This window comes from Patiria miniata, unplaced genomic scaffold (genome assembly GCF_015706575.1).
Source record: "Patiria miniata isolate m_02_andy unplaced genomic scaffold, ASM1570657v1 HiC_scaffold_19, whole genome shotgun sequence".
Lineage (NCBI taxonomy): Eukaryota > Metazoa > Echinodermata > Asteroidea > Valvatida > Asterinidae > Patiria > Patiria miniata.
In genome coordinates this window covers 10,840,668-10,858,265 of record NW_024037057.1, presented here as the reverse complement: position 1 = coordinate 10,858,265, position 17,598 = coordinate 10,840,668, and the positions used below count along the sequence as shown (strand labels likewise).

Genomic DNA, 17,598 nt, shown 5'->3' with positions numbered 1-17,598 from the left:
AGGTTTTGATACTTAAAGCCGAAATATGTCCATATATTTTAAACAGGATCCCCTTTCACATCAGGAGCATTAAATCTCCTGAAATCCCCTCTACAGCCGGTGATTATTGAAGACAAGTTTTCGAAAATACATGCACTCGAAGCACGCGCGCACGTGTACACAATTTTGATGGCGTCTTCCTGGCCGTATTGATTTCGCGTAAATTTTGCATTGACTACGATTACGATGGCTATGTTGGCTGAGCCTAAACGGAAGCAGAAACTCTCTGTTGACCCAAGAAACAAGGCGTGGATCAGTGGTAAATAAAACTGGCAAAAAATGACGAGTCCACTTCTGTCCAGATCATCTGGACTGAAGTTGACTCGTAATTTTTTGCAGATAGCATGAATTGTCAACTCGGTAACCAGACAACTCGACCGTCAGTCAACTCGTCTCGATCGAACCACTTCGCCCGTACCGTCGAGACGGGTCGACCGTTAGTTGACGGTCGAGTTGTCTCCGCGTGGAAATCGACTTGTACAATGGACGACTTTACAAACGGTTGATGGGGAAAAATGTTGCAACCTGACGCCACTTCCGCGATTGTGTACAAAGTCTATGGAGAGTCAAGAAGTATTTCTAATCTGATCATGCTTTAAACATGATAAATTCTAGTAACAAAATTGGAAATGTTTCCAGTCCCAGATTCATGTCAACTCTTCATTTGCTCTTGCCTTGGTCTTCATTTTTGCAATGAGTGACCTTCATTGAGATGATAATATATGAAGAAAAAAGTGGCGTCAGGTTGCAACATTTTATTACAAGAATTTTCCAACAAATTTTGAAATGTTTCTCAGTCCTAGATTCATGTCTTTTCAACATACATGTACATGTATTTGCAATTATCGTACTGATATATGTGATGCAATCAAGCTAAATGAGTCGTTTGTCGACCCCTCAAATTTTTTGCTCAAACATTGTCAAACTCAGACCAGCATGACCAACTCAAACTGGAGATCAGTTGACACCTGGGGGCGCTGTTCAAACACAGTATACATCGGAGCAATGTTTAACTTTATAAAGCCCCGTCTAACAGTTTCTATTATTGAACAACATGCAAACAAACCTATCATACAATATTTACTAAAAACCACTTTCATTTCACATCCCCCCCCCCAAACTTTAATTTTGTGAAATTTTTCTGATGTTTGCGACATCTAGATGGATGCAAGTTTGGCGAGAAGCTGATGAAGAAGATGGGTTGGCAGGAAGGCAAGGGCCTCGGAATGAACGAAGACGGCTCGACAAGTTCCATCTCGGTATCTGTCAAGAACAACTCACTAGGTATGTATAGTGGACTCCATCTGCGAACCACAGAGGGCGCTGTCACGTGGATTCGATATCCCATGTAATTGCACTGGTTGAGACGCGTTGATCACCTTTGACCATGTTGACAATTATTTATAGTCAATTTATTTGAATTATCTTTTAAAAGGTCTAGGATTCAGCCAGCAGCATGACGATAACTGGATCGGTCATCAAGATGATTTCAACGATTTACTGAGTTCTTTGAATCAAGATCACAGTATGTCGGAGGACAAGAAAACACCGATCGCACCGCAAAACTTGCAAGAGAAATCTAAGAAAGCAAAACGGTAAGTAGTGTTCCGAGCCTCACAACCCTTCAAGTTTTGCAAAACCACTTTTGCCCATAGAGTTAGCATCCACATTTCAAATTCCGTTGAGGTAATCTTCTGTGGAGTATGGATAACACTTCAAATCCCTGCGCAATTCTTTGGTGTGGTTAAGCTCAGGGCAAGCAGGCAGATTCAGTCATGCTTCACTGCTCTCCACAGTGCTGTTTTGTGTGCAGTGACTCTCTGTGTGACACAGTTACTTGAACACTTTATATTCCTTCACCTGAAACTGACCTGCAAAGAGTTTCACATATTGCTCAGAATTAACTTCCCACTAACATAGACGTCTTTATCTCTAGAAATTGTGAATTTTTTGAAGTAGTTGTGATAACATTCAAATTTCGACATTTTGTCAGTTATGGCTGTGAACATGTGACATCTATTGTTAACAACTCGTTTACTCTGATTCCGTTAATAGATACAAGAAATTTACTCGTGGGAAGGATCTATCGTCTCGTAGCACAAGCGACATGAATTGCATCATGGGAGTCCGAAGCAACAGCGGTACACCGAAGGACAGATCACGTGACCCGTCACGTAACCAATCAGTGAGTATAAAGAAAATTTGTAACGTGTCAATAACCACTGTTTTCTTTTCAACATTTTATTATACATGCCCACATACATGTATGCATTATTCCAGTATCTATCTCAAACATAAGTGTTGTATGACTGGTATACTAATAATGTTTATGAGTGCAATGGTAAGAATAATTTCATGCACATTTCATCTGTCACCTCATGAAAATCATTCCTTCCTTGTTAGTCAATATTGAGTCTTTCTGATTATTTTTAGAGTTAGGTGTAATCGTTGTGCTTGTGTCGTGTTTATTTCAGGAGACAAATTCTGCGGCAGGATCCGACAGTGATCCCGAGGATGTCGCGCGGACCGGTTTTGGGTTTGCATCAACTAGTTCACAGCAAAATCATTCCGTTGAGGACAACAGTTTTGGAGTGCAGACTATCACAAGCTCTAACTCAATTCAGGTAGGAATACAAATTATGTCATTACATCAGGCAAAATCCAATATGAACAAAATAATGAAAGCCTCGTAAAAATAGTTCAGAACGCACACAATTCTATTAAACTGATTCAGCTTAGCTATTCACTGGAAGTCTTTTCAAGCATCTGGTCTACACAATGGGCCAGATTTAGCCCAATCATTGGCGTGGTGATCCTATACAACAGCACTGCCCAGCTCACAAATGAGTCAGTCAGTGGGACCAGCACAATGTACGTCTTCCAAAAAATTCATCAACAGTCTTTTACTTTGGTAGTCTTCAAAGACTGTTGATGCGCACTTGTTGCATTTTACCAATATGGTTGCAAAAGTCCAAGTTTTCTTTTTCAATTTTACCACAGGAGTACTTTGCACTGAAGATGAAAGAGTTACACAAAAAACGGAAAGTGGAAGCAGTATCCGATAGCAACACTGTTTCTAGTAGCAACAGTGACCCCAACGATGCAGAAACCATGGAAACAGAGGAGACTTCAGTGACATGTAATAGTGTAGACTCGGAGGATGTAAACCAGAAGGAAAAAAAGAAAAGGAAGTCAAAAAAGAAAAGAAGAAAAGAAAAACTAGAGGTGCTGGCGGAAGAGCAAAGCAGCCAAGATTCGAGTCAGGATGGAGACTGTAGCAAGTCACATGACAAATCACATGACATGTCACATGACATGGCTGATGGGAATGAGTCGTCAAGCTTTAGAAGTGAAACAAATGGTTTAAAAAAGAAAAAGAAGAGAAAATTGAAGTGTGTAGTAGAAAATGAAGATGGAGTTTCTGTTGATATTGGGGAAAGGAAAACAGATATTGCGAAGAAAAAGAAAAAGAAAACCAAGGATAGTATATGAGGATAGCATGCATTAATACAAGTTGACATTTTGTTCTACCAGCTGACCAGATAAAACTGCACTCTAGTTCAAATACAAATTCCATCCTAATTTGTGTAAGATAGTATACAAATAACGAATGTTTATGAGTGCAATGGTAAGAATAATTTCATGAGGTGACAGATGAACATTTCGTGGAGTGGAATTGAACATTCCATCTGTAACCGAATGAAATTATTCTTTCCATTGCACAAATGTGAAACATTCATTATTTGTTTTATATCACACCTGACTAAATCCTCGTCATCTGATTGGTCAAAGCCACCAGTAGTGTGACCGTGCAATGGAACTTCAATTTACCGTGGAATAGAACTTCTATTTTTGCGGTGTGACGGGGCTGTGGGTTGGGACAGATATTTCAATGACGTGATCAACTTTCCACCAATCAGATAACAGGGCATTTAAAACAGGCCCTTTTTTTGTAATGTAACAAATGTAAATCAATTTAATAATTCAATAAAAGTAATATTTCATTTCGGAAATTCCCAATTTTCTCTGGTTTCTTTCAGTCCTTTTTGATCCACAGAGTGAAATACAAAAATACAATCACAAGAAGACGGGAACAAAAACATACATGTAAGCGTTAAAATCTGCATGTATTTCGAGTATCCATTAACACAGTTTAATTAAGTTTTATTCCAACCGTCGGTGGAATGATATACGAAGCAAAGCGAAATTGTTTAACAAATACCAGATTACCTTCCTTAAAAAAAGATGATATAATGTAATTTTAAAAATACAGCAGTACTTTCTGTTGTACATGTGCTTGGCCCTTCTACCTGCATCCATTTGTGAACATTGGAAAATGTAAAACTAGTTCGTATAATTAAATTTTTGATCGTAACAAATTTTCTTTTTTTATATGAATACAAACATCTGGATTGATGGCCAAATAGAAAGTGGTATTAAATACACAGGCTTGCATAAACCAGGTGCCATTTAAAAAAAAATTGAATATAGAAATTGACTGGAGCGGGGTTCGAACCTGCGACCTCCGAATTGCAGTTCCGGTGCTCTACCAACTGAGCTATCCAGCCCTATGTTGGGGGTTCCTCATTTTGTCAGTGTCTTTGTTCAAGGGGCGCTAGTCAGAAGCCATAAACGCGCATATGCCATGTAGCCAGGGATCACGCCCAAAGTCACGATGCTAGCAACATTAGCAATGCTCCAAACCTGGGAATATAATTTATAAACCTTGACCATTATTAAAAACCTCATAACCAATTCTTGTCGCCAGTTGCCTTGTACGTGTTTGTTGTACTGGCTATAGACTGATTGCATTAAGCGGCCATCCTCGTGGTACGTTTTGTTATGTTAATTCATTAACAATGACTGCACAACAGGTTTTCTCATGCGTGCAAACAATCTATAAACCTAGGCATGTCTATAGTATCTACATTGACAGGCATTTAGATAACTCTTCTCGGAGTTCGCTGGGTTTGAAAACTCCAAACTCTGTGATGATGCCTCCTGTTATGAGCGACGCTGGAGTCACATCAAACGCAGGATTCCATGCTTCGATTCCTGCAGTAAATGAAGACAAAGTAAATTGTATCTGTTGGCATTATGCTGCAATGAAAAGTGCCACCTATTGTTCCCTAGTGTCCAGTCTCGTTCGAATAACGTTCTGATCAGTGAGTCAGAGTGTTTGCTTCCCCCCCCCCCCATTTCAATATAACAGCATCGAGGTGATCAGGGAAAACCTCCTGGCTACCTACACATTGTGAGGACGTAAGGACTTGTGAGGACATGTGATGGCCATGTGATAGACATGGGATGGACATGTGGTGGACATTTGACATGTGATGGACATGTGATGGACTTGTGATGAACTTGTGTAGACTTGTGGTGGACTTGTGATGGCCATGTGATGGACATGTGATGGACTTGTGATGGACTTGTGATGAACTTGTGAAGCCGTGATTTGTGGTGGACTTGTGATGGACTTGTGATGGACATGTGATGGACATGTGGTGGACTTGTGATGGACTTGTGGTGGACTTGTGATGGACATGTGATGGACATGTGGTGGACTTGTGATGGACATGTGATGGACATGTGATGGACATGTGATGGACATGTGATGGACATGTGATGGACATGTGATGGACATGTGATGGACATGTGATGGACATATGATGCACGTGTTTGGACTTGTGAAGATTTGTCATGCTTGTGATGACTTTGTGACGGCCTTGTGACAGACTTGTGCTGGCCTTACCCTCTGCGGCAATCCGTGTGCCGTTGATGCACGTCAACTCCTTCTTTGGTCTCTCCTCAATCACAATGCTGTCTCCGTTAACGAGGTTTAAATCGCATGTCGTTGAGGGGCAGGCTACGTAGAATGGAATACCATGATGCTTTGCTGCTAAGGCAAGTTGGTAAGTTCCGATTTTGTTTGCCGTGTCGCCGTTGGCAACCACTCTGTCTGCACCAACAACTACAGCTGAAAAGCAACGCACACAGACTGATAAGAACGTTAACGGTTCAAAATTAAGCTCATAAAAATTAAATGACGTCGAGTCATGTTATCATGACACCTAATATTTGTTTGTTTAATTTGAACATTAGGGGGCACTTCGCGACCATTTATACGAGCTCCAGGGGGCGACACACTGTTGGCGCATACTGGTTCGAGTGCGTATTGCGCGAAGTACAAACGACATATTATATTTTGAATATGCACAAGCCGGTGATGTCATCACGTGAGTGATCGGCAATGCATCAAAATGTCCCCCCCAGTTTACAGAAAGAATGATGGTTCCTTTGGACATAAAAGTATCAGCAAAATTGTCGAGGAAATGGAAGAATCCATCTTGGAAAATTCGTCATCTTTGGGAAAAAATGCTGCCACCTCCAAATGCTTGGACGAAAAACTTTTTTTTTCACTTGTCCTTACCGGTTACTCCTTTCTTGACCATTGCGAATGCTGCCATACTATCCGTGATCAGGGTGGACGGAATTTTATCATGTACGAGCTCGAACGCTGTTAGTCTGGCGCCTTGATTGTAAGGTCTGGTTTCTGTACACAGCACGTGGTCCAGATCCCCTGCCTCGTGCAGAGCGCGGATCACTCCTGTAAATACATGGATACAAATATAACGGGGGAATGTTAAAAAAAGCTGCCTTGATTAAAATCGCCACAGAAAACTGTAGCAGTACATCACAAGTGATCAAATAGCTGTCATATGTCCAGTCCAGTGTTGTAGTCAAGTACTTTTTTCCGAGTATCGAGTACTGCCGAGTACTTAGGTTGCCGAGTACGAGTACTTGTACCTCCGAGTACAAGAACAGGTTACGAGTACGAGTACTTATACTTCCGGGTACGAAGTACTACTACGAGTACTTGTATAATTTCTGAATACGGCCATATGGCAAATGGCATGAATGGTTCATTGTGTGTAATTGACCCAGGCCCAGTCAGACCAATAAGGCTGTGGTAAAAGTCCGAGTACGAGTACTTTGCTGCCCGAGTACGAGTACCGTTATTTCGAGTACGAGTACTTTGACATTCGAGTACGAGTACGAGTACTCCAAAAAAGTACTCGAGTGGTACTCGAATACGAGTACCGAGTATGAGTACTACAACACTGGTCCAGTCACAAGTAAATCACAAGTCATTTCACAAGTAAATCACAAGAATTCCACGAGTCCATTTACAAGTAACGGAAGTTAAACAATATTGTGTGATGCTAGGGGAGTCAGGTTGGCGGAGAAGTACTTTCCTCGCCTTCCACCGCTGTGACCCGGGTTCGAATCCCGCCCAGGCCAATATGTGGATTGGGTGTTCAGTCCCTGCCTGATTCCGTGGATTTTCCTCAGAAATGAATTCTGTGTTTTTCTTCCCACCTCTAAAATTGTAATTTCTTCTCATTGTCTTCTCTTTACAGGTTTCTTCAGGTTTGCTATCTTGGTTTCATTACCAGAAGAAATACATTTAAATAAAACTAAAAGAAAATAAAAAACAAAGTAATGTCTTTGTCAAAGTTCACTTGAATAGTTTGTGACTTGACTTGGAATCGGATGACTTGTGATTGACTTGTGATGGACTTGTGATTGAGTTGTGATTGAGTTGTGATTGACTTGTGATGGACTTGTGATGGACTTGTGATGGACTTGTGATGGACTTGTGATTGACGTGTGATGGACTTGTGATGGACTTGTGATGGACTTGTGATGGACTTGTGATGGACTTGTGATTGACGTGTGATGGACTTGTGATGGACTTGTGATGGACTTGTGATTGACGTGTGATGGACTTGTGATGGACTTGTGATGGACTTGTGATTGACTTGTGATGGACTTGTGATGGACTTGTGATGGACTTGTGATGGACTTGTGATGGAGTTGTAATGAACTTGTGATGGACTTGTGATTGACATGTGATGGACTTGTGATGGACTTGTGATGGCTTGTGTGATGGTTTGTGATGTCATAAGGCACTCCAGACCTCTTCTTGGTCTTACCTAATGCTGAACCATAGCTTGTACATTGACTTAAACTTTATGACTTGTGATTGGCTTGTGGTGGACTTATGATTGCTTATGATGGACCATCACAAGGCATTACATAAGCTTACCCAATGCTGTACCGTAGCCAGCTGTAGCTAATGATCCTGTGTTACAGTGCGTCATAACACACTGCTTTCCTTGCTTACAATGTCGCCTGATGTGTTCTGCACCGTAATGTCCCATACTCTTGTTACACTTGACGTCACTTACGAGCATCGATTCTGCTTCTTGAATGACTCTGTTGACAAAATAAAAGTTGATCACAAATTAATTGGAAATCAATCACAGATCATCACAAGTCAATCACAAGTCAATCACATGTCATCACAAGTCAATCACGTCAGCACAAGTCAATCACAAGTCAATCACATGTCATCACAAGTCAATCAAAAGTCAATCACATGTCATCACAAGTCAATCACAAGTACTTTACAAGTCAATCACAAGTAATCACAAGTCATCACAAGTCAATCACAAGTCCATCACAAGTCCATCACAAGTCAATCACAAGTCAATCACAAGTCAATCACATGCCATCACAAGTCAATCACATGTCATCACAAGTCAATCGCAAGTCCATCACAAGTCAATCACAAGTCCATCACATCTATCACAAGTCATCACTGGTCAAATAATTGATGTTTTCAAACCTTAATTTTCCAAACCTTAGGCGCATTGCAGTAGTTATTACATTTATTGATACGTAGTTAAGTTTGTACGCAGTTTTAGATGGCTGTCCACTATTTATAATGTCAATCATTGTTGATTTATCATGTCAATCACACCAATCTGCAGACATATTGGGCAGGCGTCAACCTTTGTGAAATGGCTGAACATTTAAATGTTGAAACGGATCTTAAAATATTTACTAAATGTTTACAGAATTAAAGGTTAAGTCACATGCTATATAACCTTTGACACAGTTGTTGCGCTGTGACGTCCTGATCACTCTGCAACATCTTCACAACCATCACTTTAATGCTGTCCGCAGCTTGCTTCATGTTAACGGCTGTGGGTCTTGCAGTTACCAGGTAGTCAAGTTGTTGTGCAATGAAGCCTGCAGCTTGTTCTTTGGTTGTTGGAGTGTAGTTAAACAACTCCACAGCCAATGAGAGGCAGCCTACTATGGCTATACAGGGCGCCCCACGCACCTGTAACGAACATAAAAATGTTAAATCCATTAACGCCTGTAATACGGTTTGGGGCAGTACAGGGAGTAACAGGCAGGGTGGTTTGTCGCGGTACAGGGAGTAACAGGCAGGGTGGTTTGGGGCAGTACAGGGAGTAACAGGCAAGGTGGTTTGGGGCTGTACAGGGAGTAACAGGCAGGGTGGTTTGGGGCAGTACAGGGAGTAACAGGCAGGGTGGTTTGGGGCTGTACAGGGAGTAACAGGCAGGGCGGTTCGGAGCAGTACAGGGAGTAACAGGCAGGGTGGTTTGGGGTGGTACAGGGAGTAACAGGCAGGGCGGTTTGGAGTGGTACAGGGAGTAACAGGCAGGGTGGTTTGGGGCAGTACAGGGAGTAACAGGCAGGGCGGTTTGGGGCAGTACAGGGAGTAACAGGCAGGGTGGTTTGGGGCAGTACAGGGAGTAACAGGCAGGGTGGTTTGGGGCTGTACAGGGAGTAACAGGCAGGGCGGTTCGGAGCAGTACAGGGAGTAACAGGCAGGGCGGTTTGGGGTGGTACAGGGAGTAACAGGCAGGGCGGTTTGGGGTGGTACAGGGAGTAACAGGCAGGGCGGTTTGGGGTGGTACAGGGAGTAACAGGCAGGGCGGTTTGGAGTGGTACAGGGAGCAACAGGCAGGGTGGTTTGGGGCAGTACAGGAGTAACAGGCAGGGTGGTTCGGGGCAGTACAGGGAGTAACAGGCAGGGTGGTTTGTGGTGGTAGAGGGAGTAACAGGCAGGGCGGATTGGGGCGGTACAGGGAGTAGCAGGCAGGGCAGTTTGGGGTGGTACAGGGAGTAACAGGCAGGGCGGTTTGGGGCAGTACAGGGAGTAACAGGCAGGGCGGTTTGGGGCAGTACAGGGAGTAACAGGCAGGGTGGTTTGGGGCAGTACAGGGAGTAACAGGCAGGGTGGTTTGGGGCAGTACAGGGAGTAACAGGCAGGATGGTTTGGGGTGGTACAGGGAGTAACAGGCAGGGTGGTTTGGGGCGGTACAGGGAGTAACAGGCAGGGTGGTTTGGGGCAGTACAGGGAGTAATAGGCAGGGTGGTTTGGGGCAGTACAGGGAGTAACAGGCAGGGTGGTTTGGGGCAGTACAGGGAGTAACAGGCAGGATGGTTTGGGGTGGTACAGGGAGTAACAGGCAGGGTGGTTTGGGGCGGTACAGGGAGTAACAGGCAGGGTGGTTTGGGGCAGTACAGGGAGTAACAGGCAGGGTGGTTTGGGGCAGTACAGGGAGTAACAGGCAGGGTGGTTTGGGGCAGTACAGGGAGTAACAGGCAGGATGGTTTGGGGCAGTACAGGGAGTAACAGGCAGGATGGTTTGGGGCAGTACAGGGAGTAACAGGCAGGGTGGTTTGGGGCAGTACAGGGAGTAACAGGCAGGGTGGTTTGGGGCAGTACAGGGAGTAACAGGCAGGGTGGTTTGGGGCAGTACAGGGAGTAACAGGCAGGGTGGTTTGGGGCAGTACAGGGAGTAACAGGCAGGATGGTTTGGGGTGGTACAGGGAGTAACAGGCAGGGTGGTTTGGGGCGGTACAGGGAGTAACAGGCAGGGTGGTTTGGGGCAGTACAGGGAGTAATAGGCAGGGTGGTTTGGGGCAGTACAGGGAGTAACAGGCAGGGTGGTTTGGGGCAGTACAGGGAGTAACAGGCAGGGTGGTTTGGGGCAGTACAGGGAGTAACAGGCAGGGTGGTTTGGGGCAGTACAGGGAGTAACAGGCAGGATGGTTTGGGGTGGTACAGGGAGTAACAGGCAGGGTGGTTTGGGGCAGTACAGGGAGTAACAGGCAGGATGGTTTGGGGTGGTACAGGGAGTAACAGGCAGGGTGGTTTGGGGCAGTACAGGGAGTAATAGGCAGGGTGGTTGGGGCAGTACAGGGAGTAACAGGCAGGGTGGTTTGGGGCAGTACGGGGAGTAACAGGCAGGGTGGTTTGGGGCAGTACGGGGAGTAACAGGCAGGGTGGTTTGGGGTGGTACAGGGAGTAACAGGCAGGGTGGTTTGGGGTGGTACAGGGAGTAACAGACAGGGTGGTTGGGGCAGTACAGGGAGTAACAGGCAGGATGGTTTGGGGTGGTACAGGGAGTAGCAGGCAGGGCGGTTTGGGGCAGTACAGGGTGTAACAGGCAGGGTGGTTTGGGGTGCTACAGAAACAGGCAAATGTAGAAAAGAGTCATGCCCAAGGGCACAAGCACCATAAATTCTCAGGGTTCAAACCTGCAAATTACTGTAGCCGACCTTAGATTGACACCGTACCATTGCATTATATGTACATATACCTTCATTTGTGTCACAGTAATTGTGCTTTCAAACCGGCAATTTTCTTCATATTTCATTGTAAAGTGTCTTACCCAAGAACACAAGCATCACGATCTCCGGGTCAAAACCCATCTACTGTTTTTACTATGAGCTCCATGCGCTACCAAAAGAGGGCGCCTTTTTACCTAACAACGACGCCCCATGGGCGGGACATTTCACTGGTTGACGCGCACCGTTCCTTGTGTGTGTCGCACGTACACCAGGGGATTTGTTCTATTTACACGCAGTGGCCACGCTTCGCGGCAAATGAATTGCAGTCAGGCAAGATGGCGTCGGTCGGTCACCCCCAACTGTACTTCCTTTGCCGGTGAGGGGGTGCTTGTGAACAGATACCTTCATTTGTTTAATTGCTTGCCATCCGTCTTTCACGCCAGTAATTTCTTCATACTCCAACTTGCTGGGAAGTAGAAGCTGGTTCAGAACGTGGAGTTTGTGGTCTACGTAGCGGACGGATTCCAATGAACCATTCTCCATCATTAAACGGTGAACGTCAGACTGCATACAGGCCAGAAAGGAAGGAAAATATATATCAATGCAAAATTGTAAATTGACCAGAGCTCATTCCATAACTACTTAAGAAGGCCAATCAAAAATAATTGTGTGTTTCCGGTAAATACTTACCAGATATGGTCGCTTCTACACCTGAAGAGGGCTTGCTTGAGGAAACAGCTTCCTTTTACTTCGGGTTCAAGGCCTCAACTGTCAAATGACTGTAACCTGTTTCACGATTAAAAAGTTTGCAATTGTGCAATAAAATTATACAGAATACAAAGGCTAGAAGAGAGTCTGTGATTTATGTTAACGGTGATAAAATGTACGGACAACTCTTTAATGTGCAAAAATCACAAAACGAAATGATCAAATTTTCACGAAATACCTTACTAGACTGTTACTAGTGTTAGGGAATGCAGTAAAAGCATCTTGTAAAATCATGGCTCCTGGTGTGCCAACATTTAAAAAAAACTGGCTTTTTTTTCTTCAAATACTGCTCCTATTTTTTTCATGATGTAAATAGTTATTCCGAATTTTCTTTGCAATTGATTAATCGTGTTCAAGATGTACTATGTAATTGTAAACGTACAGTGATAAGAAAGAAGAAAGGAAGTCGCTGAATGAGGAGTGCTCCGCGGACAGATTATGCCAAAAAATGCGCCTATCTTTGGGAAAATTGTGAGATGTTGGTGGCAGCAAACACACCAGTCCTTTCGTTTTACAGTCATTTCGCCGACCACCACTTCGCTGATTTGCAACTTCGCCGAATCACCAATCATTTCGACGAATAACCATTTCATCGAACTACATGTAGGCCTACTACTTCGCCGAATTCACACTTTGCCCATTTGCCTTCGCCCACCGTGCACACGCACGTACATGGCGGAGGCCATGAAATTTCGGCGAAGTGGTAGGCCTAATTCGGTGAAGTGGCAATTTGGCAAATTGGCAAATTGGCAAAGTGGTTGGCAGCAAAGTGGTTGGCGGCGAAGTGCAAATTCGGCGAAAGTGCGAAGTTACCGACACCCGTCCTTATTGTCACGTTGTTACTTTAAGTTTAAGCTAACTCAGTAACTGATCGTTGATCGTGATAAACTAAGCCTAAATGCGAAAATCAAAAATTGACAAAGTTCGACATGTTTTTGTACATGGTGGAAGTGTGGCCTTTATTTACGGAGGTAGCCTAGTCCAGTATTGGCCACAAACCAAACGGTCATGACGGTTCAAACCCGGTAATAGGTATTTTGCGGAACTTGCAGAACGTGCGGAACTCTGCGGAACTCTGCAGAACTAGTATTTACTAGTAATAAAACACTAAATTAAGATTAAATACTGGCTTTAAACATGTTAAAAGTACAGCAAGTGCCCAATCTCATTATTAAGTCCCAAAATCCTCTGCCCTTAAATTATTTAAAATAAAAGATTTCTCACCCACCTGTCTGTTGGTGCCTTCGTTTATACAGCGCCCTCATTTGTTCAAAATTGTTTTGTTTTTTCACCTTCGCCCAAGTTGGGATCATCGCTACAGTTGGGCCGTAAGTTATGAAGAGCGCCATCTATAGTTGCAAGGAGAATTCATACTACTTCAATCAAAAATCAATCAACAGAACTAAGGCGGACGCTGTCGGTCGCGGGACGTCGCTCACCGAACTCCACCATAACAACAAAAACAACAAACTTCGGTGAGTTTTTTTATCAGAAATTGCTGTCCATGTTCAGCCTAAAATCAAGGTTTGATGAGAATAAAGAATGTTGATGAAACCATGGCCGCATGGAGGCATGATGATCTAAGTTGGAGTTGGAACTCATTTCTTCACAACTTAATTGCGCAATGTTTTTGCATGGGTAGATATGGGTGCGGCCATCTTTAAGTTTAAAGGGAAAATAACATTTGTTGGAAACATAAAAAAATAAAACTACCAAATTATTTTGAAATACCTTGCTGGACTGTTAGTGAGTGACAGTCTAAAGCATCCTGTAAAATCGTGGCACCTGGTAATACTGTCATTTTCAAGAAAAGTGGTACTTTTGTATTAATTTCCAACGCTGGTCGGCCGACCAGCGTTGGAAAAAAAATTGGCTTTTTTCAAATACTGGCCCCATGTTGACCATATTTAGTTAGTCAGCATTTGTTTGCAATCGATTACACATGTATGAACGGGATACAAGCCAGCTAGACTGGTTCCCTTACATTACAATTCCCCAAATGCCCAATGTCTATAAATTGCTCTGTTTCATCTTAAATGTAGTCAGGGAACCAGACTACAGGAAAATGATTGTTTTATAGCATCTATGAACCCAAAATGTCAGAAAAGTCAGTGTAGTTATTTGCTTTATATTATTACCAACCCCCAATCCATCCATTTCTGAAAATTACTGTTTACAGCAAAAGCAAATGATGTATATTCCCCATGGTGTGTCTTTACAATTTGTACACGAACATAGAGAAAGTTTGAAACTTTGTAAATAGAGTCGATACACATGACACGCACAGATTGTGAATTCAACATGTTGTGTTTTAATAAGAGTATAAATACTTTGGAATCTTGTAAACGATTTTAACAGTCTCTCATTGTATTTTTGTGTATGTCTGTTTTTGTTTGCAGGGAGCGACGCACATTGTACATACACAATGTGGACCATCAAGTTACTACGGTTCAACCATGTTCCCACAGACTTCCGGGAACCGTTTATTACGTCCGGGTACCGGTCCTGCCGCAGCAGCGTTTCAACTTGCATCCTAAGTGCCTTCAGTTTGAACAACGAAACCATCAACTTCTGGACTCATTTTATCCCGTTTGCCTACTTCACGTGGCTATTCACACAATGGTTGTGGTACGAGTTAAGATTCGATGTAGACCCGTTCACTTATCCTCTGCAAGCGTACTTGGTGTCAGTGAGCTTGTATACATTTGCAAGCAGCAGCGCACATCTCTTCAACTGCATGTCGGAAAGGTCGCGTCATGTTTTCTTCTTTCTTGACTACGGCGGTTTAAGTATCTACAGTCTGGCCTGTTCAATCATGTACAGCTGGTATGTGTTTCCTAAAAGCTTCATCAATACCTACTACCATTCGGTCTACGTACCCTGTTGTGTCTTCAATGCCTTGGTGTGCACGTTCCTTGCGTGCCTGTCGCGACTTGTCGCCGGTCTGAAGCTACAGAAGATTTTTCGCATCGTATCGTTTATGCTACCCTACGTATTTTGCAGTGTCCCGCTCCTATACCGCTGCGTTGTTTCTGAAGAAGATGACTATCATCACCCAAGTGCCACCCAGTTTCACAGTTATCAGTTTGTCTTTTGCTTCATCGCGATTGTCTTCTACGGATCGCATTTCCCCGAAGTTCTAGCTCCAGGGAAGTTTGATATCTTCGGTCACAGTCATCAGGTTTTCCACGTCTTCAGTAGCGTTGCGACGTACTGCCAACTGCAAGGCAGTATTATCGACATGCAGCACCGACGATCATACTTGCTTGACGTCCGACCGATGCCTACACTTGCAAACACGGCAGGCGTCGTGTTGGCTGTTCTGATCACAGATCTTGTAATAATCGGTGTTTTTACCGGTCTCATCTGGAAGAAGCAACATTTACGCCGGGTCAAATCAAAGCAAGGTATCCTGACCATTGATTGTGAGAATTTCAACAACAACCCCAATAACGGGCACATAAAACAAAACTAATGTGTTAAAATACTTCCCTACAATGTTAGTCCTGAACAAAATAATAGTTCTTTAGGGAAAGGCATTTGTAAATGTCGTGCAACTCCATACGCCTTTGTCTAAAAAACTGAGTTTTTAAGGCCTAGTCATAATCGGCGTGAACTCGTAACACAAACATGAATTGTGACGTCATGGCAAGTTTTCGTGCTGCAAATTCGTAAAGTTCAACACAGTTCAACTCTGGCGAGTTTCGCAGCGAATCTTTCGTGATGTCAAATTCGATTTGTATTCCCGTAAAGTTTAGGCAAAGTTTAAAGCAACAAACTGGGGAATCGCATGCAATAATTGCTTGGATTGGAAAAAAAGGCAAAAACAAACAAACATGTCGCCGTAAAACCATCAGGTTACACTTGCAGGGTTTATACTTGTAACTTAAAAGATCTGCAAGAAATATTTGTTTACTTTTAGTTTTGAAATAAGCAGGGTTTTAGTAAGTATTTAAACAACACACGGTGTTAAATCGGCTGAGCTGTAATATTTTTCTTGTACACTTGCATAAATATGGGTTGGTTAAAATATGCCCAAATGCTTTCTGGCAGAAACTTTTGAAATTGGTGCACTTTACTATGCTGAACAGTTTTCACATTATATTTTTGTACTACATCTATTTGCAGTTTAACTCAAAATGCTATCTTATATTTTTTCTTTCTATGCACAGTATTTTCTTGGGTCTTAGTGTCAGTCCACATATATATTGAGATGAAATTGAGTGCTTTTTCATCAAAAGTTTTCAAATGGGCATTGAATTAGTTGCATTTTCTAAGCTTTAGTTAAATAATTCTTAAGCGTTATTGCCAGTTGAAAATGATGCTCACCTATTTAACTTAAAATTGATTATAAATTTTTAATTTGATAACTTATAAAAGCGATTTAGTTTTGAGATGTACACATAGATAATGAATGAAAAATAGATTTTGTAAGATATTTGCAGTGAGACTTTCTATCCATACACGTCTGCACATAAAAAAAATACTGGTTTTTTTTAAGAGTTGTCTTTGAAAGTACTGTATATTATAATATTGGGTTTTACAGGGAAAAAAGGAGAACCTTTGAAGGTAGATTTAAGTAGAAGTTGGTGAAGTTTGTTTAAAAGTGTATTATAATGAGGAACATATTTTCAGCTCAAAACGAGAAAAGAACGAAGGAAAAATAAAACTTAAAACGAATTGGTGCTTCAACTTCACTTGAGGTTTTGGCCATTTTAAGACTTAATAATAGAACATCTGAAAATAACAAGGGCAACAACGCTGTTATTCATAGTTTTTTAAAACATTACATGTACCTTTGCTGCGTAGTTTTATATAAATATATGTATTTAGAATAAAATCATCTTCCAGCATATGACGTATGGGTGTATATACATGTACATGTACGTGTAGTACTGGAACCAGGGACCGATTAAATATAACACGGGTAACCAGGAACCCGTTAAAGAAACACAACCCCAAAATTCAAATCTCGGAAGTTTCTGTTCAGATTGTTTATAAAGGTCCGCACGAGAATACAGCGCGTCAATACAGCAAGTCACGTGTGTACACAACAGTGAGCTTTATAGCTTATCATTACTGCACTTTGCGAGCGTTGTAAACGTGACATCAGTTTTAATATTCAATGTAGCCTGCGTTTATTGACAAAATTCTCCACAAATGGACTCCAAATCTTTAAGTACTTTGTAAAGTTGGTTACGGGTACCAGATCCCATAATCTGGAACCGTTTCCTGACATCAGTGGTCGGGTACTCAGGTACCCAGTTCCGACGCACAGCCTTATTTACAGCGTGTGTCAATAAAAACGCAGGATTCAAAGCGATTTTTTTT

The 17,598-nt window shown here is 42.6% G+C and overlaps 3 protein-coding genes and 1 non-coding gene across 6 annotated transcripts; 2 read left to right on the top strand and 2 right to left on the bottom strand.

The window, feature by feature from the left end:
• Positions 1-55: 55 nt before the first annotated feature.
• LOC119725777 (PIN2/TERF1-interacting telomerase inhibitor 1-like) lies at positions 56-4,055 on the top strand. The gene is made up of 6 exons (XM_038197345.1): positions 56-298; positions 1,201-1,323; positions 1,475-1,634; positions 2,095-2,224; positions 2,514-2,663; positions 3,040-4,055. Exons 1-6 carry the CDS (start codon positions 226-228, stop codon positions 3,529-3,531), a joined length of 1,128 nt encoding a protein of 375 aa, XP_038053273.1. The 5' UTR covers positions 56-225; the 3' UTR covers positions 3,532-4,055.
• Positions 4,050-13,548, bottom strand: LOC119725778 (methylthioribose-1-phosphate isomerase-like). Of its 3 annotated transcripts, none has more exons than XM_038197347.1 (8): positions 13,496-13,548; positions 12,190-12,285; positions 11,902-12,063; positions 8,994-9,232; positions 8,150-8,319; positions 6,470-6,646; positions 5,792-6,016; positions 4,050-5,094 (listed from the first exon to the last, which is right to left on the bottom strand). In XM_038197347.1, the coding sequence occupies exons 3-8, from the start codon at positions 12,043-12,045 to the stop codon at positions 4,964-4,966; spliced, it is 1,086 nt and encodes a 361-aa protein (XP_038053275.1). In that variant the 5' UTR covers positions 12,046-12,063; positions 12,190-12,285; positions 13,496-13,548; the 3' UTR covers positions 4,050-4,963. The 3 variants fall into 3 exon arrangements, with proteins under 3 accessions (XP_038053275.1, XP_038053276.1, XP_038053274.1); XM_038197348.1 differs by having other exon boundaries at positions 13,492-13,506; XM_038197346.1 differs by lacking the exons at positions 12,190-12,285; positions 13,496-13,548 and having other exon boundaries at positions 11,902-12,069.
• On the bottom strand, positions 4,535-4,607 carry Trnaa-ugc. The gene has a single exon. It is a non-coding gene; the product is annotated as a tRNA-Ala (tRNA).
• A 76-nt stretch (positions 13,549-13,624) lies between the features above and the next one.
• LOC119725779 (membrane progestin receptor gamma-like) lies at positions 13,625-16,931 on the top strand. The gene is made up of 2 exons (XM_038197349.1): positions 13,625-13,742; positions 14,667-16,931. The coding sequence occupies exon 2, from the start codon at positions 14,693-14,695 to the stop codon at positions 15,740-15,742; it is 1,050 nt and encodes a 349-aa protein (XP_038053277.1). The 5' UTR covers positions 13,625-13,742; positions 14,667-14,692; the 3' UTR covers positions 15,743-16,931.
• Positions 16,932-17,598: the final 667 nt, after the last annotated feature.